The 25,182-nt window shown below is 43.5% G+C and overlaps 1 protein-coding gene across 1 annotated transcript in view; it reads right to left on the reverse strand.

The window, feature by feature from the left end:
• Positions 1 to 6,947: 6,947 nt before the first annotated feature.
• Positions 6,948 to 25,182, reverse strand: part of LOC137889781 (uncharacterized) — a 22,589-nt gene continuing 4,354 nt past the window's right edge. Inside the window, exons 2-3 of the mRNA XM_068733815.1 lie at positions 8,475 to 8,536; positions 6,948 to 7,744 (exon numbers count right to left, since the gene is read on the reverse strand). Coding sequence (XP_068589916.1) covers positions 6,948 to 7,744; positions 8,475 to 8,536 — 859 coding nt within the window. The remainder of the gene's footprint in view (positions 7,745 to 8,474; positions 8,537 to 25,182) is intronic.

Below are 25,182 nucleotides of genomic sequence, written 5' to 3' on the forward strand. Positions count from 1 at the left end.
AGCATTTTTAGAACAAATCTCTAATAATTTATTTCATCGTCAAAAACAAACATTACACCCAAACGACGTGCCGTCGTCGGCGTGTCTTCCTCACCTGACATCATGAGCTGCCGTGTTGGATTTGGGTCAGTCGGGTTGGATCAGGCGCTCCCAAAACACTGGGTCGTGACCCACCGGTTTATTTGAAGTCTCTAAAATAAATGAGCAGAATTTTTTTCTTTTATGAAACGCATATCTGCAGTTCACTTTTGAGCCACACGAGGGAGCCTGAACGTTCATATCGTTCTGATAATTGTAGCCGACTTATTATAACATAATATGAAAGTCTAGCAAGAGCCTCAATGTGTTTATTTGGTCTCATTTATAAAGTATTTATCGTGTGTATATCTTTTCAATAACACGTGCATAAAACAAAACAAAATATATAAAATAATATATATTTTATATTTTAAAAGTGCGTCCCCAGAAAACACAGTTTGGGAAACACGGGGCTGGATCTCGTGTTCAGGGTGCTTTAAAAATAATTAACAAAATTCACAATGAGTCTAGAGTGTTGTATTTTGTAAATGCATCCTGATTTATGTTTGAGCTTCTGATACTTGAGAGCACTTTCACCATTTGTGGAACATAAGATTTCCTATTTATTTATTGCAAATCGTATAAGATTTGGGTTTCAGTTACTTTAAATGAGTCCCATTGTGTCAAGTAGAGTCCAGTGGCCATTAAATCCTCTGTGTGTGTGTGTGTGTGTGTGTGTGTGTGTGTGTGTGGACTGGACAGATAGGGTTACACAGTGAATCTGTGGCTGAAGAGCTGCTGGACGGATTGCTATAAATTGACTTGGCATGCTGACATGCTGCTCTCTTTGAGGTCTCCTTTTTGCTGCATAACGGCTCCATCAGTCAGCACAGACGGTTCACCGTAGATGGAGCAGATCCCAGTTTAATCTGTCCCCAGACACGACCGGAACCCTTTCGGTGCAGGTTGTGTTCGCTGACCGCACATTATTTGATGAACACTTAATAAGTGCCTCGATGCAGACGCATGCGGTGAAAGAAATAATGGAACTAGTTGAGTTCAACCGCAGTCGGCAGACCCTTGACTTGATAAAGCCTCGTTGGACGTACTCAATGTTTTGTTCAAGCCCCCCAATGTATAGGAAGTACAATCATTCGTTCGGTTGATGATGTGGACACAATCCACTGCATGTGAATGTTCCCTCATGTCAGTGAGGCGCTGAAAGCAACACTGGACCCATTCTCACACAACATATATCAGAATCATTTTAGGAATGATTCAAATCTCACAGAATCTCCGCACATTTGTGCTTTAAGGTTCAGGTAAATTATTCCACGTAGTGAAACGTAAGACGACCAGTAATGCGGGGCTGTCTGGAGGGTCCTTCCAGTGGAGACAACTCATTAGAGGGTCCACCAGGGTGCCCCTCCAGTGGAGGAAACATAATGAAGTGCCATAGCTGCTATACCCTACATGCAAGAACACGTTCCATGTGCTGCTGTCCTTTTTAAGAAATGCCCCCCCCCCCCCCCCCCCCAGCCTTCTTTGGCTTCTTCTTTGGCAGCAAAACATCTTCCCCTACAGTTCTCTGTCCTATGAACTGGACCACTTAGCCTGCCTCTGGGACACTTTTGTATCCCCTGTAAGCTGCACAAGGAGGGACACATTTCACACCATAGACACACACACACACACACACACACACACACACACACACACACACACACACACACACACACACACACACACACACACACAGACAGACAGACAGCATTCATCTGCAAAAGCTTCTCTTTTTTATTTGTTGTGTGTCGGTGCTGCCAGTAAGAGATCAGATGAGAAGAGAGAGTTGAGCGGAATAAAGCCGAGAGCTCTGAGGAGCTTAGGTGGAAACGCGTCGTCCACTGACCCCCTTCACCCCCACTCTTTGTCCCCCCGGCTCCTCTGAACCCTGCGTCCCCCTAAATTTAGTCCGGGGTATTTGGGGCAACCACTCCTTCCCATTCTCTGCCTCCCCCCCCCCCCCCCGCTCCCTTGACCTCCCTCTCTGCTGGCATTTAGGCTCAATTCATCTGAGTCGGGGACGTCGGGCCGATCCGCCGAGGCGCAGACATCTCATGGTGAGACGTAAATGTTCTGATAAGCTGTGAACAATGTTGTTACACGTTAATGATCCCGTCCGGAAAACGTGATGTTTAAATACGGCAAATATGCACCCAACAAACACACACACACACACACACACACACACACACACACACACACACACACACACACCGGTGCCATTGAACAAATGCTGCCGCTGCAACTGTTTGGAAAACTATTAAAGAGATTCCAACAATGTGTTCTCACTGTGAAACTGGGTTCGGTACAAAATCTGCAGCTTATCGATGAATGTTAATTTATTCATCAGGAGAGCGGCCTGTTGGGTCAGTCCATCACAGACGGGTCAGTCCATCACAGGCGGGTCAGTCCATCACAGACGGGTCAGTCCATCACAGGCGGGTCAGTCCATCACAGGCGGGTCAGTCCATCACAGACGGGTCCGTCCATCACAGACGGGTCAGTCCATCACAGACGGGTCAGTCCATCACAGGCGGGTCAGTCCATCACAGACGGGTCAGTCCATCACAGGCGGGTCAGTCCATCACAGACGGGTCAGTCCATCACAGACGGGTCCGTGACGTGTGATTGGCTCAGGACTCGATGCTAACACTAGAATCCATGCTAACACTGAAGTGTGCAGAGTTCTCTCATCCCAAACACTAACTCTTAATATACTGTATGATTTATGGTGATATTATATTACAGATCAGTTTGTAAAATTACAAAATGAATGAAAATTACAAATATTTTAGCACTGTAATGGTACTATTAAGTACTTATCTTGGTATTCGCTATCGGCAAGTACTCAAATGTAAGTACTTGTACTTTGTCTGAAAGAATATACAGTATAAATATATATATGTATTTATATATGTGTTTATATAGGCGCATGCTTAGGTTTGGTGTGATCATGCCTCATTTTCCACCTAATTTGTGTCCATTTATGGACAAATAAATTTAGAGAAATTTAATTTTTAGGAACTGATTCAGAGTTGTCATCGTTCATTTATCATATTCACGCAAACGGTTGTTTTTTTTTGACAGGCTTTCATGGTTGGCCTCGGCCGTGGACGTCTGTGTGTGTGTGTGTGTGTGTGTGTGTGTGTGTGTGTGTGTGTGTGTGTGTGTGTGTGTGTGTGTCCCACAGAGAGACTGAGATCTGTGGGCATGAAGGATCACATCAATATCTGATCAATAAAGAGATGATTTAAGGTGAATCCAAAATGTTTCCAGGAGCAACGTACAATTTAAAATAAAACCCCGTTAAACTTTGATTCCTGAGATCGTCATGTTTTTATTAATAACACATTTTGCTGCCATAATTAAACTTCTTTGGAACCCGAAGCTCAAAAACTACACGGCGGGTTGCTTTCCTTTCTGCGCCCTGAAAAGTTAAAGTTAGGGATGTGCGAGAGTGATGAATGCCCATTCATCATCTCCTAACCTTCTGGAAACTTCTTCACATGCCATGTGTTGCACTAACATGGCTTTTTGTGCGCTGACTGGTGAGCAGTGACATGATTTCTGTGCATGAGCGCAGTGTGTTCACACCCTTTGTGCACTCCCATGAGGGCACAATGTGTGTGTTTATGTGTGTTGTGTGTTGTGTGTGTGTGTGTGTGTGTGTGTGTGTGTGTGTGTGCGTCTGGGTTTGTTTGGCCAGCTGTTTGGAGGGAAAGCCTGATCCCATGTGACCTTGTGTTTCTCCAGCTGCTCTCGGATCAGAACAACCAGCTCTCTCTGGCAGCGCGGACCCAAACCCCGGTTACCCTGCTCGTCTTTTTTTAGGGTTATTATTGTTGGTAGCGGTGCCGCCGGTACCGCTACCAACAATAATAAAAAAATGATTTTTTCGGTACAGAAAAAATGAAAAACGCTTTTAGAGAGAAATCATGGAAACATGGAGGTTGACTGAGAAACGCTGAGCATGAAAGAAAGAAGACGAACCTCAGAGTTCATGTCAAAAGAAAAAAGGAATTATTGAGACATTCTCAGTCAAAGATGGCAGAATTCAAGCTCGAGTAGAAATGTAAATATGACTTGCTGTAGCTGCTTCTGATACCTGGTATTTTAACGGTGGAGTTGGTGCAGATGCAGATGCTTTGTCCTGATTTAAATATTTCAACTTCAATGTAGAAAACATTCCTTTTTTTTTTGCATTTTCTAACGGCACGTTTTGAGTTGTTTTTTTTCCGTGAAATATGAGAAACTTCCACACAGACGTCACAGCGCACAGTGTTAACTGTGACAGACGTGCACAAAGCAGTCAACAGATAATCAGACGCTGGTTCTCCATTCAAATATCACAAGAAATACTCAAATAATGAGTACAGCCGTCTGTAGAAAGTTAGAATAATTCAAGTTATCAGAAAAAATAGTTTTGCTCTGAAAATGTTGGATTAATTTAAGGGGAGACACTACAGGTGATTTCTTTAATGTTCTGTTTAAATATGCAAATGAGGCATTATGTAATGGTAACTTTAGGAGAAATGTACGAACTCAAATAAACACCTGAATGTATGTTTTCTATTCACTAGTGTGAATAGAAAACATGTTATGGAAGAGAAAATAGAGCAAAACCTCTAGATTGATGATTGCATGAAAAACAATAACTCATCTTCAGCGCAAACAATCTAAATTAAAGGTTGATGTTAGCAGTATTCGTCTCCCCACAGTGTGGCGTTTCACCACAGATAAACCGGCGATACTTACAGCGTGACAAACATCCTAAATGTTGTTCACATCGTCTTCGAGGCGACAGAGTTACAGGAACTGAAGAGCAGAAACAGGATTCTCCAGAGAGAGAGAGCGAGGATCAGCGAGGTGGTGAAACCTGTCGGCTTCACACTCGCACTGTCTCTCTCTCTCTCTCTCACACACACACACACACACACACACACACACACACACACACACACACACACACACTGTCAGGGTGTACACACATTCCCATACTGCATACAAACACACACATTCTTGTACACACAAAGCCTGTTGTAATGAGAACATTATCATACATCAGCCTGTCTCACCCTATTCACAGGAGCTATTTATACTGTTGTTCACCACGGGTAAAGACTTTGATCTGAGTGTGTGTGTGTGTGTGTGTGTGTGTGTGTGTGTGTGTGTGTGTGTGTGTGTGTGTGTGTGTGTGTGTGTGTGTGCGCGCGCACCAATTAAAATGGCAGGAGGGCCATGACTATCAACAGCCAGGTGCTGGATGTGAGGTGGAATTTGGCGCATGACCGTGACGAACCAGCAGGTTCCTCAAACGCACCAGTTTGTTCCCCAAAGACATTAACGGAGACAATAATGTGTTGAACGTCTTTGTGTGTATTTCATTATTGTTATGAGCATCTGTCAAATATTTTACACACATGACAGATTATATATATATTGTCTCCGTATTATTGTAGTGTCTATTTATATTAGTATAATATTAGATTTTGACTTTTCCATATTTATGAATGGAATTTATACCAAAAAGATGTAAATAAAATATAAAAGATAAATGAAAATAATAAATATAATGTAAGTTATTTACATATTTCTATATGTCTTTATTCTAATGTATTTACTTTAAACAAAATTGTACCATATTACCAAATAAAACAAACGTATAGTGTCATATTTGTAATATACTTATTAAAAAATTATAAAAATAGAAAAGTTGTGAGTTAAATAATGATGATATTTTAATATTTTATTCACCAGGTTAAGATTGTCAGAAGTTCAAAAACTAAATACATCTTTTTGTAATTTTTACCATATTATTAAACCAAATAAAACCAACTTAACGTGTCAATATGACATTTGTTTCTACATACATTCATGTTTCATAGAAATGTACCTTTGTAACTGTATTGTGTACGGTTGTAATAATTCACATTGACTCATAATGAGTCTATAATCAGATGTCTTCTCTGAGGTATAATTCATACCTCACATTTACACTGCAGTTAATAAACAGGTCATTTGTCAGGCAGCGAGACGGACGGACAGCGAGTCCTCGACATTTCCAGTAATCCCTCGTCTGTTCCCGACTCTTGTTTACAGATGTCTCTCTCTCTGCGCCGCTTTGAGTCGCTGATGTTTAAAAGTGTCCGGACGGCCTTTTCAACTGCTGCTGAGGCTTCCAGCTCAGCTGGTCGCACATGTCTGTCAGCACCGCTATTACCATCCCCTGTGTGTGTGTGTGTGTGTGTGTGTGTGTGTGCGTGTGTGTGCGTCTGTGTGTGTGTGTGTGTGTGTGTGTGTGTGTGCGTCTGTGTGTGTGTGTGTGTGTGTGTGTGTGTGTGTGTGTGTGTGGGGGCGGGGGATGGGTGTAGGAGAGTGTGTGTGGGTGTGTGGGTGGGTGTAGGTGTGTGTAGGAGTGTGTGTGTGTGTGTGTGTGTGTGTGTGTGTGTGTGTGTGTGCGGGTGGGGGGCCTGTGACCTTGAAACTAATGCTGAACATTATACTCAACACCTTCCCACATGCACATACACACATGCACACACACACACCCACACACTCCTACACACACCTACACACACACACACACACACACACACACACACACACACACACACACACACACACCCATACACACACACATGCACATGCACTTACACACGTGCACAAAAGTTAGCTAACTCGTATTCTCAGCCGGAGGCTATTGACCCTTTTACTTTGCTTTACATTGCCAACACATGTTCAAATCGTAGCATTCAGTGTGTGTGTGTGTGTGTGTGTGTGTGTGTGTGTGTGTGTGTGTGTGTGTGTGTGTGTGTGTGTGTGTGCGTGCTCTATTTTAGCAAAACGTCAGGGAAGCCCAGTTCAGCTCAGTGTGCCGGTGATGGGTGGTGGTAGAGGTGATGGGTGGTAGAGGTGATGGGTGGTGGTAGAGGTGATGGGGGGTAGAGGTGATGGGTGGTAGAGGTGATGGGTGGTGGTAGAGGTGATGGGTGGTAGAGGTGATGGGTGGTGGTAGAGGTGTGGTGGTAGAGGTGATGGGTGGTAGAGGTGATGGGTGGTGGTAGAGGTGATGGGTGGTGGTAGAGGTGATGGGTGGTAGAGGTGATGGGTGGTGGTAGAGGTGATGGGTGGTAGAGGTGATGGGTGGTAGAGGTGATGGGTGGTGGTAGAGGTGATGGGTGGTGGTAGAGGTGATGGGTGGTGGTAGAGGTGATGGGTGGTAGAGGTGATGGGTGGTAGAGGTGATGGGTGGTGGTAGAGGTGATGGGTGGTAGAGGTGATGGTTGGTAGAGGTGATAGGTGGTAGAGGTGATGGGTGGTAGAGGTGATGGGTGGTGGTAGAGGTGATGGGTGGTGGTAGAGGTGATGGGTGGTAGAGGTGATGGGTGGTGGTAGAGGTGATGGGTGGTGGTAGAGGTGATGGGTGGTAGAGGTGATGGGTGGTGGTAGAGGTGATGGGTGGTGGTAGAGGTGATGGGTGGTGGTAGAGGTGATGGGTGGTAGAGGTGATGGGTGGTGGTAGAGGTGATGGGTGGTAGAGGTGATGGGTGGTAGAGGTGATGGGTGGTAGAGGTGATGGGTGGTAGAGGTGATGGGTGGTGGTAGAGGTGATGGGTGGTGGTAGAGGTGATGGGTGGTAGAGGTGATGGGTGGTAGAGCGAGGCTAATGGGGAAGCTCTCGGGAGTTTTGTAGTTCAGAGTTTACGACAGGAAGTTCAGCCTGTTCTCCAGATCTCTGAGGATTACATTACACGTGAAGTTAAGCTTTATATCGTGTATGATAAAGAGGGAACACAGTTTCTGCTCTGGCATATGTTGGATTGATTATCGCCATCTTGTTTTGTTGGCCGTCGACACCTTGGTTTTTGGCCGTGGCCATCTTGTTTTTTTGCAACCATAAGTGACACTTAGTACAACAGAACAGAAAGTTACTTACATGAACAAAAACATCAACTCAAATTCATCCCACCTAGTCCCCAAATTCCCAAATTCAGTGAGAAGACATTCACACAGCCCTCGTGTTTCCGGAGACATTTGTGCGTTTCCCCCGTTGAGGGAAAAGCGTTTGAGCTGAAGTGACGCGGCGCTAAAGTGAAGAGGCTCAGCGGCCACGACAATGTGCTAATGCTACAATGGCTCTCTAACGAGTGAGAGCCAGCGCTAATGTCCCCGTTTGACAAAAGGACTCTGTGATCCTTGGCTGTAAGCGGTTTGCTGCACCAACAGGTGTGTGTGTGTGTGTGTGTGAGTGTGTGTGAGTGTGAGTGTGTGTGTGAGAGAGACGAAACACTTTTACTGAAACATGTGTGTTCCCAGCTAAAAAACTAGCCTAATGCTACATGTGTTGACATGTGTGAGTCTGAATTAACTCGTATGAAAGCGTGTTAGTTCACCTGCATGCAAGCGGGCGATGGCGGCGATGGCGGCGATGGCGGCGGCGGCCTGCTGGGGGTTACTGGCCGCAGGTCACAGAGCAGACAGGTTGAGCGACGGATCATTTACATCTCCCAGCATGCTTCGGTGTGTTCTCGGCACAGGAAGTTTGCTCACTGTTGCTGACCGCTCGCTGAGGAAAAAAAAGCCCCGATGAAGACGAGCTGTCAGAGACGACCCGTCACGAGAGACACGCAGCTGCAAAACACGGGACTCTTGTAATAATGCAAAATAACGAAAAGTCAGATTCCAAAAAACAGAACCACACTTCTATTTGATGTAGTTCTGTTTGGTGCAAGAAGTACTTTTACTACTTTTATTTACTTTTAGTTTATTAAGGTAAAAGCAACAATACTACAGTGTATAAAAACTTCCATAGAAGTAAAAGTCCTGCATCCACAAATGTATTTCAGTAAAAGTACAAAAGTGTCAGCATCAAAATACACTTAAAGTACAACATGGAAAAATAGTCGTGAAGCAAAATGGCCCTTTTTTCAATTGATATAAAATATTGAATTATAATTATTCATGTGTTTATGTGTAAAGGTGAAGCTAGTTTGAATTAAAGTCGTATCTTAATCTATAATAATACAGCATCATATTTCTGTATCATTAATCTGAATCTGTAATTAGTTACTGAAGTTATCATATGTATGTAGTGAAGTAGAAGTACGCGATATACCTCTGAGATGTAGCGGAGTAGAAGTATAACGTTGCATTAAAATGAAAATACTCAAGATTGTATTGAAGTACAATAGTTTAGTAAATGTACCACCAATGTTTACTTTGTTTGCCAAGACAGAGATCATAACTTTTAAAAACTATTTATTGTAACGAACAAATATTTATTTTTATTTAAAGGAAGCGCTGCAGTCAATCAATACTTATTTATCTTAGATTATGTATTATTATTATGAATAATAATATTAATAATAATTAATAATTGTTATTATTATTAACATTATTATTATTACGAATAATAAAAATTATAATGAATAAATAATACTTATTATTAACATTATTATTAATAATACTAACAATAATTACAAATATTAATAATAACAATACAACTAATAATAATTAATAATATTAATAATTAAATTATTCATTATTAATAATAATAATATTATTTTGAACCTCCTTTTTATTCATGATTGTAGCAAAAGCAGGAATAGAAGAACTCGTGCTGTGATGTCTGATGTGGCCTCTGTGGGTTAAAGTGGACCTCAGGTTTAGAGGTTGTTTTGGGAGGACGCTCTCATCGCACTCCGAGGAAAAACGCCGCGCTAAAAATGTCCACGGGCCACGACTCTGCAAAAAAAAAAAGGGAACCGGGGATAAAAGTATCCACCAAATGCCACGTGTGAGACGAGAAGAGACGAGAGGAGACGGACGAGGAGACGGACGGCGATGAATGATCGGACAAGTGGAAGAAGTGACGGGGGAGGGGATGAAGAGGAGACGGAGAGAGAAAAGGGCAGGAGGACGGTGACAACTCTGACAGCTTCAGGCCCTCGTCCTCCACTCCTTCAGCCTCGGGGATAAATTCGTCCCGGACCCGTTCCCCGCCGGAGCTTTGAAACCTGTTTTCACCGGTTGTGTAAATGGGTCAAGGTTGGTTATTCAACACGTCTTCGTACGCTCACTGTCCACCATCTTGAATCTCAACACTTTGTCACAGTTGAAGTCCCACGTTTTAATGAATCTGTCCATCCAGCAATTTTATAAACTCCTTAAACACACACGTGTTTCTATAGAGTTATTCTTAATGATGTCATCGGAGCCACCGGGTCAGATTCTGGTGAAACCAGATGAACTCATGCAGGTTCACCAGAAACTCCTTCAGCTCAGACTCCAGCAGAGACCTGGTCCACCGTGGACAGACCCAGATCCTCCAGCAGAGACCTGGTCCACCGTGGACAGACCCAGATCCTCCAGCAGAGACCTGGTCCACCGTGGACAGACCCAGATCCGGCTTCACCTGCAGCCTCGGACCTGCAGTCGGAGCTCCAGAGGGAGAAGAAGAGCTCAGCTCCCGGCAGCAGCGTCTCCTCCTCCTCCAGGAGCAGAGCTTCTCCTCTCTGCTGGAGACCCAGGACATAGTGCTGGACCTGCTGGAGGGAAGGGAGGCACGGGAGAACCAGAACCAGGACTGAGAGGTTCAGACTGTCAGACCCTGCTGCAGTAGAATGAGAGGTTTTCTAAAGGGACTCTGGTGCTCAGAGACACTACAGCTTTAGTCCACAGTAACTTTAAGCAGGCAATGCTACATAAGCGGTGTAGCAACGTTACGTAGCTTAAAATACATCTTGTGTTGTTTCACACAGGTCATGAACAGATGTCTCCTGGGTGAAGGTTCTGTGTTTTTACACAGAACTTGTGAACAATCTGTTACTTTATTCAGGAAGAGCTTTACCCGTTTTCCAAACAAATTATTTATTATACAGACTTTTGTGTTGTGAAGATTTTATTTATAAATGTGCAAATCTAATTTTGGAGCACCCCTTGTGATCTTTGGCGTCCCCCCCTGAGGGGGGCCCAGACCCCAGGTTTGGGAACCACTTTCCTAGCTCATAACTGTGGATACTTGACGTTCACATTGACGAGAAAGTCATGTCACGTTTACGTTAAATTTGTTCATTAACGTGCAGGAAAACATGGAGACAAGTGTCTCCAGCGTCCCTCTTTGTCCCCCTCTGCTGTCCACTTCTCTCGTCATCCATGTTTCACACCCCCCGCAGTGACACACCGGCATCAGTTTCTGTCTCTCCGCCCTTCAGTCTGTTCTCCAGAGTTGTCTGTTTGCATTTCCCCCTCTCTCTCTCTCTCTCTCTCTCTCTCTCTTTCTCTCTCTCGCTCTCTCTCTCTCTTTCTCTCTCTCGCTCTCTCTCTTTCTCTCTCTCTTTCTCTCTCTCGCTCTCTCTCTCTCTCTCTCTCTCTCTCTCTCCGTCACATGTCCACAAAGCGATTGCTAAGTGGGTGTTTGAGTGTCCTGAGGACTTGCGAGACTAATGACCGAGTCGACACACCTGCCCGCCGCGTTCATTCACGATGACAAAAAACAAAACACTGGGAGAGAGTTCAGCATTTGCTTAGTTGGCTCTTCACCATTTGTTTCACGCTTCTTAGCATGTGTCCAGCGCAAACGCCATCTGTTCTTACACGTTATTTCCATCGCGGCCCACCTTGTAAGCCTAGAGTGTGCTGAGACGGTAAAGATTTGACTTGGCGCAGGACGGGACAAGCTCATGAAGTGGGACACTTTGTATCTCCGGGGAGGGGGTGTGGGAGGATCGTGGCTTCGTCTGCATCGGGTTCTGCTTCTTCTTGTTTCTCAAGTTAGTGCCTTTGGAGGCCAGGCTTTAAATATCACGTACACCACATGTGAAAAAGCAATGAAATACGCACAACTTTGGAATGCGGCTTACATTTAGTGGATGGTGATGTGCCATAATTACCCGTCTAGATTACTGGACGGGATTAGATTAGACGACTATAGTTAGATGTAGTAGTTTGACTATGATAACAGATCTTTTCCATATCAGTGAAATTGAATTTGCCCGAACGTCAATCACCACTCTACTCTTCATCTGTCCAATAAAGGCACAAAAACAAATCTTAAAATAGAGAAAGATTTTGCATAGAATGCGATCTGTGTATTTTGTCAATCATCACTTGTATATAAGTGAAGCAATCTGTTCTTAAAGCTGCATTCTCTCTAGTGTCCACCAGGGGGCGACTCCTCTGGTTGTATAGAAGTCTAGTCTAAAATGACTCTACTTCTCTCTTGATTTATTCCCTCAGTAAACATTGTAAACATGAGTTTATGGTCTCAATCTCTAGTTTACAGTCTTCTTCAATACAGCATGATGTTCATTTAGTACATTATGCTCCATTTAGAGTCAAACAGACCATAAAGCAGGGGACGCTTTAGGGGGCGGGGCTACACAGTGATTGACAAGTTGCTACCAGAGACGTACACGATGTCTCTACGTCAGTTTTCCACAGTCCAATTATGGTAACTTATGGGAACACAGGAGAAGGTTCAGTTAGTTGCAATCTTTAACCTCAACACTAGATGGCACTAAATCCAACACACTGGCCCTTTACAACAAACAAAGCCCAGAAAAAGAAAGGAAAGAAGGTATAATTTGAACATTTGTCATTTTTAGTAAAAACAACTGTAACTTGATCAAAACACCATATGTGTCTTTCCCCCTCTTTTTTATTCTTTACAAGTAGACATGTTAGTGTTCCATCTCACTATCAGCTCATAGTGAACAGAACTGAAACATTAACTGATGTCTTGGGTCACTAAAGTTCCCACTGTGATGAGTGAACAAACCGTATTTTTGACCCGATCGCGACTGAATTTCAGTTGATCAAACATGAACTTGTGCGTAATTCTGCAGCTGGTTGGTTGTTTGATATCAAACTTCCATCGGATATTAAAGCCCGACGGATGAAATCGGACACCGCAAGTGCGAGCGAATCGATTTGTATGCGTCTTAAAACGAATTGTCTCATTTTCACACTGCTATCGGATGACGGACTGTGATCTGCCAGCGCCGTGTAACGGCTGGTGTGGATTTGAAATTAGGCCACAGCTGTCCCGGAGAACCTTATCGTGCCTCCATATTCGTGTTTCTCGCAGAACGGGATAACCTTTCCGTCCCTCGGGGGTCCAGGGGAGAAAGGCTGGGACCGTCTGACACCAGATCACCAGGGTGGAATTCGGGGAATGGCGCTGTCCCTCCACCGTGACCAGCCCCCCCACCAGGGAGGTGTCATCTCTGAATTGTGTTTATTTGTTGGCACCCTGTCGCGAAAACCTTCCCATCAACTGCATGTTAATCTTGTCTGTAAATTACCCTCGGTCGAAATTGTTGTTGTCTTCAAACCATCCTTTCCTTCTGGTATTTTCCTCCTCTGATATCCACTTCTGTCATCTTCGCTGCTGCTGTGCACTTAGACCTCCGCGTCACAAATACACACACATAAACATGGCATTGGTTCGGTGACATGTGGCGACCGCAGACGGCACTAAAAAGGCACCGGTGATGAAAAACCCTTCCAGCCGTCCTGGGAAGCCATCTTCTGTTTCACACCGGGGCAAAATTTACGAGCTCAGGACTCAGCATCTCTACTCTCCTGCTGAGATGTGGAGAGTTTTAGAGAAAGACGTGTAGAAGCAGAGAGAGGGGAGGAGATGGAGATGTAGACGAGCAGGAAGTGGTGGAAGGACGAGAGGAGAGAAGAACGTCAGAGTTTGTTAAAAGAGGGGAAGAGTAACCTGGAAAACTTGACTGCTTTGTTAGCCGAGAGCCGGGATTGTTCTTGTTTACCAGTTGTGCTGGATGGTCAGTTCAAGATTAGCACACAAACATCTCCCTGTTGTCCTTTAACTTTAATCTAAGAGTCAACTGGAATAAATGTGGTCATTAAGATGGCAGAATCTGTGGTTTGCTCAACAGCAAAGAGTGAGTTACAAAGACGTTTTCACTAGGGGCTTCTCAGCCATTGACATCATCAGTAGAGACTGATGATGTCGGTGGGTAAACTACTGTATGACTGTCGGTCAGAGATCATCATTAAAAGAGACACAAATATCAACAAAAAACACTTCTGTATATTTATTGTATCTACATTTTCCACTCATGTTAATAGACTTGTCTCTTATTGGATTTATGACTAAATTCCACATAAATAAAAAAGTCAGTCAACATAGTTACCCTCTACTCAGCCCAGTTGCCAGGAATAAAGGTTATTGTAAGATTCTGCAAACCAGGAATAAGTGTAATGTTGATGTTTTTGCATTATTTTAGAGCAATCTGAATCGCTCACTATATGTTGAAAGTTATTGAAAGTTACTAGTAACAAGTAAAACAAGCAATAAAGTCGACTAATGGCGGGCAGGCAGAACGGGTGGAGGACGGGTCAAACAAACAAGACTTTCACTACGGAGAACGCTGTTCATGTCCCGTGTGAAACCGAAAATCAACGTCCACAAAGGGTGGTTTCTAATTGTATGTGGTAGTTACATTGTTACGTTAGGTTGTTACTTTGTTACGTTTCGTTGTTACATTTCATTGTTACATTTCATTGTTACATTTCATTAAGTTGTTACGTTTCATCGTTACATTATGTGGTTACGTTTTGTTGTTATTGTCTGTTGTTACGTTACGATGTTACGTTTCGTTGTTACATTACGTTGTTATTGTCTGTTGTTACGTTACGATGTTACGTTTCGTTGTTACATTACGTTGTTATTGTCTGTTGTTACGTTACGTTGTTACGTTGTTACGTTACAATGTTACGTTACGATGTTACGTTACGATGTTACGTTACGATGTTACGTTACGTTGTTACGTTACGTTGTTACGTTACGTTGTTACGTTTCGATGTTACGTTTCGATGTTATTGTCTGTTGTTACGTTACGATGTTACGTTAAGTTGTTACATTGCGTCACACTTTTACGTTATTATTTTAATACAAACCATGACCTTTTTTCTAACCTCAACCAAGTAGTTTTCTCACCTAAACCTTACCAATCGTTTCACAACGTTAACCAAGTGACATTGTGTGTTTTTGCAGGCGTGAAACAAGTCTGATATGAAACGTATTTTTGATTCAGAAACGTCATTAAACGTTCAATCCCAACCTTTTTTCTGGCGACCGGGTCGCTCTACTTCATCCCCGATCTCGACCACTCACACACCAGTTCATAGAAACACTGGTGCCACATACTCATCTGAACCTCATGTTTTTCCAACATATGTGAGTCTTGAAGTCTGTCCGACAGAGAAAGATGGATTCACCCAAAGTCGAGAGAGCTCCAAGCAACGGAGAAAAAATGACCTCCACCATCCATCACCAAGTTTGTTTACTTGGCGATGAGATCAATATTTGGTAGGAGAGCCCGGTGGAAAGTTGGATGTCCCGACTGAGCTTCGAGCCACATTGACAGCTCATGGAAAGAGTGTCGCTCGAGCAAATGGCTGAAAAAAAAAAAGTGCTTCACAAGCAACACACGAGCACTTTATCGGTCAAATCAGAAAACGACCCTCGCTTCATTGCGTCAAAGCGAAACCCACTCCCTCAGATGAGGGTTCAAGTGTCAAAGGGTCAGTCTTATGCTAACTAAAATCCCAAATGTCAGCCAAGGAGGTCACTCCACTTCCCCACCTCGGCCCCGTCTTCTCTCCTCCCGGCCCCCTAAACGCTGAGCCTGAACACGTGAAAAAAAGGGAAAACCGAAAGGCTATCAAGCTACCGAACGGGCGAGCCGGAAATGCACAGCTTGGCGATGAGGTGGGAGGCAGTTCAGACGGGCAGGAATAACAAAGACAACGATCACGGCTGTAAATTGTGCTGCAGACACATCAAGCTGTCCGCGCACTCCTTAGGTCGAGTGTCAGCTGGTTTGGGAATGAAAACACTTAACCCCACCGTGGCTTAAAAGGTCATAACTCATAACTCTGCTCTCTGACACGAGTTACTGCCTCTCGTTAGGGCTGGACATCCCCGTCTCTCACCTTCTCCCTCCCTCCCTCCCTCCCTCCCTTCCTTCCTCCCTCCCTTCCTCTCCCATGTGGGTAACCGGTAGATGTATCCATTGCCTGTATCTCTGAAAGAGATACCCTTACCCAACCTACCAAAAATGTGCCACAAGTGTGCAGCGAGAGGAAGTGAAAGCAGCGGTGTGTGCGCGCGCTTTATTTTTACAATCCGGACACACAACGCTCTCATGTGATATGGGTGGTTAATCTCCACCGGGTGTAGGTTTATATTCTATTCAAGCAGGGAATAAGGTGCCCCACCACCACCACCACCACCATGATGGCACTCTGCCCGGGAGAGACCCCCACCGACCTCTACCACCAGCGGATAGTGGTCCTTAACCCTCTCAACACGCCCACGCTGCCAGAATCCTGCAGCAGCCTCATCTCAGATCGCGTTTGATTTATCTGAGGCTAAACATAACCCTCGACGCAGCGGCTACATCGCCGCGCTCCTTCTGCTTTTTTCCAAGTGTGGATGAAATACAGAGGGCTTGAATCAACATGGACTTTTAACAGTAGTGTTGATGAATGAAGGATTTATGCGAGCTTCGTAGTAATTCGGGGGAAATAAATGTGCGCTGCCACAGCGGTGTAATCGAACCGTGGGAGTCTCCGCGAGCACGGGGGGAGGGGGGAGGGGGGGGAGATTTATCGCCCGTACAGCAGCGTGTTAGCTGGATAAAATGTTACTTGAGAGACATTGAAACCCCTGCTGTAGGTACAAAAAGAAGTGGGAGTGAGATAGCGGTAAATGACCGAGAGAGAGAGAGAGAGAGAGAGAGAGAGAGAGATGGAGGTAAGCTGAGAACCAAAAGAAATCCCAAAGCCTCCCTATCTAAAGATCTCTCACACATGCAGCTCATCTTATCTCTGCAGCAGCTGAAAAGCCGTCTGCTCTTTTCTCCCGCGGCTGATAAAACAAGCATGGAGTGGAGGTGTGGGGGGGTTCTCAAAGAGATATCATCTGTTTTTCTATCCCTCCCCCGACATCCGATCGGAACCGCAGCGGGCGGCCTCGGGAGGACGAGGCCCGGTCCCGTGTTTGTTCGGCGCTGCAAAAAAAAAAAAAGAGGGTTATCTGCAATTTATGAAGGTGCTAAGCAGGGATCTGTCATTGAGGAGGAGGAGGAGGAGGAGGAGGAGGAGGAGGAGGAGGAGGAGGATGGGGGATGGGGGAAGATGGGGGAGGTGGTGAAACAAGACAGGATGTATCGGAGGTGGGGGAGGAGAGTAGTGAAAAAAGGGTGGAAGTTTACCGAACACGTTCAAATGATGTGATTCAAACTGTACATCAGAGTAGAACCTCACATACATACGACCACCTGTTGTCACATGACCAGACTGAGCAACTGCTGAGGAAAGTTGCCAACGGCGACGATCCACTACTTTTACAGTGAAACGGGGACTGAAGGAAACCAGCAAAAGAAACCAATCCGTCAACTTTAAACTTTAGCAAAACTCTCTACTTTTTCACAGCAAAGGGAAAGACGAGATATATATATACTTTTATTTTACCTCTATTTGTTTTTGACTAAGATATTTCCAAAAATGGCCAAATAATTGTAGGGCTTTCTGCATTTCAACATGATGCTTTATTACAAGCTAATAAATGATTCAATTTAAATGATCTTTAATATTTGTCTCAACATGCTGCAGTGGAGTAACTGTACACACAGAGGTTGTGGTTCGGGTCGTACCTCGGTTTAGGAGTCCCGGTTCGGTCCGAACATTGTTCTGGTATCGCGGTACCATTATTATGTGAATATCTTGGAAATAATATGCATGATTTGTTTTGTCAGAAGATGGCTACGGCGTGTAAAATAACTGGCAAATATGCCACTGGATATTGTTCTGTCTGTTTTAAAGATCTGATTTGAATAATATATATATATATATATATATATATATATATATATATATATATTCTGTCTGCCTGCTCCATCCTCCAATAGGATGACAGGATGAAAGAGTCCTAACCTGCTTGTTTTGGCAGCAGTGAGGCTGAACTTTTGGCCGCAGGGTGAAAACCTGAACCTCGTTGGACACCGTCAGCGAAGAGACGGCCGATCGGAGAGCAGGTAGTCTGGAAAGAGACCAAAAAAAAAAAAAGCGAAGGGGAAGGCTCGTGCACAGAGGGAGGTCTGTGTGATACTTCTTTATTGAGTTAATCACACGAGTGAGACGTCAGCGATGTGGCCGGAGGCGTCTGTCAGAGCTGCAGCGGCGATGCAGAGATCAGCAGCTCAGAGCCGTGAAAGAATAGACAGCTTCAATTGAGTTATTGGACCGAGCAGCCAGAGAGAGAGAGGCGTGGAGAGAGGCCTTTTAACTTAATTAAACACTAATATGAAGCAGTCAGTGGCGGGTTTTTCTTCTTCTGTGAGGGGGGGGGGGGGGGGCTTTCATGTGTGTGTTTGGCTGGAGGTGAAGTCTTTGACAGAGAAGTTTGTGAGCTTGGACCCCACCTGGAGTCTCCAATACCGGCCAAGTCAGAGGTGTTATTAGATGAGGATGGAGAGATTAGTGTGTGTGTGTGTGTGTGTGTGTGTGTGTGTGTGTGTGTGTGTGTGTGTGTGTGTGTGTGTGTGTGCGTGCGTGTGTGCGTGGGGAGGAGTGTGTGTTTTGATAGCATTAGTCTGATAGGATTAGTCAGAGGCCAGAGGGTTGTGTGTGTGTGTGTGTGTGTGTGTGTGTGTGTGTGTGTGTGTGTGTGTGTGTGTGTGTGTGTGTGTGTGTGTGTGTGTGGCTGAGCCCTCGAGTCAGGAACATTTAGTTTTATGAGGAACATATTTTTCATATTTGCCGTTTGAAGGCGTTTTAACAGCAGAGGGTTTCGTTGTAAACACCTTTACTCCCTCGTAAACAAAGATGAACTCTTTATTGTGACGCTGCACACACGGCGAGCTCCTTGAAGAAATGTGTTTCTTCACTCTTTGGGGATGAATTGAATCTCCAGGTCTTATCACCTCATGTCAGTGCTGGACCTCAGCTAAAGATCTGGCAGGCGTGTTGCAAAAAAACTTGGAGAAAAGCATGAAACCAGAAGTCAGCAGAATAAAGGTCTTTACACACCGGGGCCTTTACACTTCAGTAATCTTTTTCAAATTGAGTACTTTTGGGAACGAACATATACAAAAGGTACACTATAGTGACAAACAACACAACAGAAAACTTAATTACTCCTTTCAACCAGATGCACTTTTTCCCTTCTTACCTTTCACAATAAAAGCCCCAGAGCTTTCCATAAAGAACTCTGATTCACTCCTTTCACTCAAAGTAAACTTTCTTGCTGTACTTTTTTCTGAACCAATTTTCGTTCTAAATTCTTCCCGAACGAACCAGAACAGAACCTGTTCCATAATTCTTCCCGAACGAACCAGAACAGAACCTGTTCCATGTCGGTGGAAGAGATGGGTGATAGTGTCCGTCTCACAGCTCAATCATGACCCGGTCCTCACAGCGTTGTTTTTTTTTTTTTCCAATATGTAATCGTAGATCACTTTGTCTGTCAGTACATGAAAGGAACCACGTTTCTCTCAAATCTCTCCAGATTAGCCAGATGCCAGAAGGCTGTGTGGTGGTCTGGACCGAGACAGCAGGTTATGTTTGGACTGATGTTGGTCGGCTGATTGGTTGGAGTGTGTGTGTGTGTGTGTGTGTGTGTGTGTGTGTGTGTGTGTGTGTGTGTGTGTGTGTGTTACTGGCAGGAGGTCCAGTTATTGACAGAGGGATTACGGTGAGCTCGGAGTTCAAGCCTCCGCGCTGACAGACAACTTGCCCCAGAGAGTCAACACACACTCTGGAGACACACACTCCGCCCGCACCCTCACCTGACCCAGTGTGTGTGTGTGTGTGTGTGTGTGTGTGTGTGTGTGTGTGTGTTTTTATCACAGTGACGATTGGGCAGCGCTTTGTCAAATTTCTCAATCTTGTCTTATTTTGCAGTAATGCCTGTATTTTATTATGTATACGCTGAAAATGAATGCAATGTGTTTTTGCTTTTAATTAGCAAAAACATCTGCCGTGGAATTAGTGAACATTTGGTACGATTTCTCGAAATATTAAGGCTTTTCAAGATAAAAAGAGATTTATTATATATTTTATTAGTTTTAGGAAGTGTGTGTCATAATAAGCCTGTGGTCTTTTTTCACTTACCACACATTCAAGATGTCTAAAAAGTCCCAATATATATCACTGAAATGTAACTTTGGTATTCGTGTCTTATATGAAGTGTAATGAGGTATTCTAACTAGTACATTGACAATTATACTTGGTAATATTTTGTGTTTTTGCAGTATAGACGATGCACAAAAGGGTGTTCTGCCTTCCGAGGCAGATTTCTAAAGGGAATACTATCTCCAAATTGAATCTTTACACAAGAGAAGCCTGGTTAAAATGCATTACTGTCACTATAATAAGATCTTTAGAAAAAAAACACACAAAAAAGTGAACTCCTGCACTCAAAAACATGTGTGTACACCACAGCAATATATCCCGTATATGAGTTAAGGAGAAATATGGAGCAATACTTCACTAAGAAACAAAATACTGCAATGTTTACCCCCTGAATGAAATGATTGACAGCTCACTATTCGTTCTGGGTGGTCTGTGGGTGGTGGTTGGGGGTGGGTGGTGGTGGGGGGGTTTGACAGGCTCTATGTTATCCTCTCAGCTATTTTTCATCCCTTCGTTTTTTCCCCACAAAAACTCTTTAAAGGGAACAGCCACGTTACGCAGGTCATGTGTCGGTTCCTCAGCCCCAGAGGATGTTCTGACATGTCAGACCCAGAATCCAGCTCACTTGAATAAGAGACGCTCTCGCCATCTTTAAAAAAAGATCTCAGACTCTTCCTCCCCTCTGGATATTGTGACAGATCTTAACATGGTTCACTCTGTGAGCGGCGGATATTTCAATCATTCAGCCGGGATTTACTGGTATTGGCGATGACTGTTATCATGTTAATAATTTGTGTAAATAATCAAGCGCCTCTTAAATAATTGATACAGTTATGGTAACAGATCAATAGATATAACAAACCTACAATAAACGTCTATGTCTACACATATTTTTCAGTCAGTTCAAGTATAGCTTCTTTGTCTCTTACCACTTGCATATTTAAATAGATTTAATGTCATTTAGCTACAGAAACTGTAGTTGTTTGTCCCTAATTTACCCCATTGAAGGTATTTCTAAAGAGCTAAAAGTATATTTCATAACCTTTGTCGTAGTCTTCAGTGTTTCCTGCCCTCACCCTCCTCCCACATCGGCCTGCACACCTGTTCCCAATCCTTTAATCAGCTCCCAGCATATATACCAGCCCCGTTACCTGTGTTTTGTTTCATTGTCCATGCTTCCTTTTACCTGTTTCAGCCTCGTTTTTGTTGACTGAAGTCACATTTAGTCACCTTTTGTTGTCGGCTAACCCAGTAGCACAAAGACTAACCCAGTGACATTAGTACAAAGGCTAACCCAGTAGCAGTAACACAAATGCTAACCCAGTAGCACAAAGGCTAACCCTGTGACATTAGTACAAAGGCTAACCCAGTAGCAGTAGCACAAAGGCTAACCCAGTAGCACAAAGGCTAACCCTGTGACATTAGTACAAAGGCTAACCCAGTAGCAGTAACACAAATGCTAACCCAGTAGCACAAAGGCTAACCCTGTGACATTAGTACAAAGGCTAACCCTGTAGCAGTAGCACAAAGGCTAACCCAGTAGCACAAAGGCTAACCCTGTGACATTAGTACAAAGGCTAACCCTGTGACATTAGTACAAAGGCTAACCCCGTAGCATAAAGGCTAACACAGTAGCACCACTGAAAAAGGTACTTTCATGACGTCTGTTTTGTTTTTGTTTGTACATAATTGTAGCAGGTAACAGAGTTGTTTATTCATTCTTATATCACTAAAAAATAAAAAGCTAGGAGAGCTTGTAGAGCGCGAAGCAAACTCGGCGCTTGTCGATGTCCCAGTTGGATATGCGAGAGCAGCCCCCGGCCGGCTTACGTCACTCCAGTGTTATCAGTTATCCCAATGAAGGAGCATCGCCGTGTTCTTTACACATAATGTTAAGCCTCTCCGATCCCAAACGTCTCACTAATAATCATGCTAATGCATTCATCTTGGCTGTAAAGTCATCATCATCATCAGGGCAAACGTCTCTTTCCCAATAACCGAATCCTTGCTGAAGGCCTGAAACAGTCGTTGACCTTCTCGCCCTTTAAGTGTCGCACCTCCTCCAGATGGAGGGCTTCACCAACCAGCCAGACTTCACAGACATTCCTCACATTGTTTCTCATTTTGTCTGATTATTCCTCGTTTCCTCTCGCCGGGTCGTTTTTTCTTTTTTTTGGACACCTTGATCCGGTGCTAGACCAAACACACAGGGATGGACCGCCGGTCGTGTCTGTCTCAATGCCCCGGAGGACAGACCTCCTCCTCCACTGAAGGCAGTAATTGGCTGAGTGTTTGGGTTTCTGTTGAACTACCAACAACACTTCAGTCTGCAGAGAATCAAGGAATCTGATTATTGTAGACAGGTGGGGTTTGTGCGTCTTTTTTACACACAAAGGCAACAATACATGGTGATAACTTGTTTTACCTGCCATGAAATGTTAACCTACTCTGCCACATACATGACTTATTAAAACCACGATGAATTAAAAAAAACAACTACTAGTGGTGTAAAGTAACTGAGTAAATTTACTCAAGCACATCTTGAGGTACTCTACTTTACTTCCATTTACTTCTACTTGACTTCAGAAGAACCTTTTAATCCGCTACATTTATTTGATAACTTAAGTTACTTTGCAGAATTAGATAAAAAATAGAATAAAAAATTCTGATGTAATATTATTCATCACGAATAGACAAACTATGTATATTTATTTATATGTGTATTTTATTATATATATATATCAATATGTATCACCATCAATATGTATCACCATAGCCTTGCAAAAAAATAAATAGATAAATCAAGAATATTACAAATAAAAACAAAATAATATAAAAGATAAATAAATAAATATAAAAAGTAAATAAAAAAATTCCCCAACACTAGATAAGATGGTCTTCTTACAATATATCAAAGAAAATATTCAACTTTTAACAATGACTGTGACCACAATTAAAACATTTTATATCTCTTTGGACTTTGGGTTTTTCGATGACTTTACTCATTTATTGCTAAAGGAATTCCATAAAAAAACAGCTGTGCACTAAACTCAGATGTGTTTGCAGAACACATGACACCACTGAGATTTTCATCGCCCATATTTGTTTTCATAAATAGCATCAGTTATTATAAATTCTAGGTCTGTTGTCTAACAGAGAAGTTCATCAACTTATCGATTAGTTGATTTAATCGACGGATCTGTAAAACTCAGTTTCTCCACAGAGAATCACACAAAAGCACCATTTTTAAATCCAAAGATCACATTTTAGACCAAAACAATTAGTCGCCTCAGAGGGAGGAGCCTTATTTAAGACTAATGATCTGAACTAGCATGCTTCCATCTTGACTCATACATTTTAAACCACACAGCTCAGAAAGTGTGCGTATTGTGAATAAATGACATGAGGATTTACCACAATGAGCTCAGATAAAACACTCGACTTCATTCACGATGCAAGCCTTCAGATTTGTGGGATTACACATAAAGTATAAAGTAAACTCTGCAGGTCAGTCGTGTTGTTACTGGTCATGGATTCTCTCAGGAAAATACCGTAGAAAGTACAGAGTTGGAGGTTTTTCATCGGAAAATGTGAGTTTGAACGTCTCGAGCGGTGACAGTGTGACGCTCTCTCTGCCAGAGGTTTGACTGTCGTTCATGAACAAACAGTCTCTCTCTCTCTCTCTCTCTCTCTCTCTCTCTCTCTCTCTCTCTCTTTGCTGCGTGGATTAAGTTAGTGTGTTTTTCTCACACAGGAAATTGCAGGTCCGTCAGGAGGATTGTGGGTCAGCGTCCTGCTCGTAAATCTGGGCTCTAAACAGTGACCACGCAGTTACTGCGTGTTCCATAAAATGGATCAATGTGTTCTTTTGCAAACTGTTATTTGTTAGAATTGTGCCACATTTGATTTAAAATGTTCTCCTTATTTTCTTTTTTTTTTAATGAGCTCTCATTAGACTCTCATTGGATTTAGCTCTTTCCGTTTGTTGGCCTTAAAGTCCCATTGTCCCCCCCCCCCAAAAAAACCATGCAACAATAATAACGCAGATTAAGCCTTCAGCAAACTTCCAGTCATTTTTATCGTCACCGGGCCAACGGCACCCAGTAAAATCCAGCAGAGCGCCGTTGTTAAAGTGTTTTTGGAGCGAAAAATCGGGGGGTAGAAAAAAAAGTCTTGGCTCGATTTTTTTCTTTTTTTTTTTTTGTGTATTTATTTTTCTGTGTTTAATTGGACAAATGAATAGCATTCCTGCCCCAGAGCATAGTGGCATTATTGTTCTCTGAGAATAAACACAGAAGGGCCCTGCATGGACTATAAAACTCCAGAATAAACAGCTCTCTCAAAGCCCAGTATTGAATGTCTGTTTATGACTTGTAATATGAAGTGCACGGCTCTAAAATCACTAATTACATCAGCTACGTGGATTTCTGGGGAGAGCTCTTAAAAGCTGGTATTGGTAGCTGTAAGTGTGTGTGTGTGTGTGTGTGTGTGTGTGTGTGTGTGTGTAGGCTTAATATGTCTAATGTGTTTGTGTCGTTTTTGGCACGCTCATGCCAAATATGTTTAGGTCTATTCTACGCTTTCTTCTAAAAATGGAGCTCCATTTGCTCGGTCTTAACTTTAGTCCTGTGTGTGCTGCAGTATTACGAGCCTGTTCGTGTGTGTGTGTGTGTGTGTGTGTGTGTGTGTGTGTGTGTGTGTGTGTGTGTGTGTGGCTTCGTAGCAGCCCTCAGAGGGCTGACCTCGGTGCAGCGCGGGAGGAAAAAAATAGTTTCCTCTCCCCTGATCTCTGCAGACTCTGGTTATTAAAACATGTTTCCCTCTTCCGCTGAGATGAGAGGAGGTGAGCTGCCGGCCTCCTTCAACACGAGCTGCAGTGACGACTTCTTCAGCCACCATGAATAAAAAACCTGACATGGAAAGAACAGT

Source organism: Cebidichthys violaceus, unplaced genomic scaffold (assembly GCF_023349555.1).
Source record: "Cebidichthys violaceus isolate CVI_PGR_0920_01 unplaced genomic scaffold, fCebVio1.0.p SCAF_11, whole genome shotgun sequence".
Lineage (NCBI taxonomy): Eukaryota > Metazoa > Chordata > Actinopteri > Perciformes > Stichaeidae > Cebidichthys > Cebidichthys violaceus.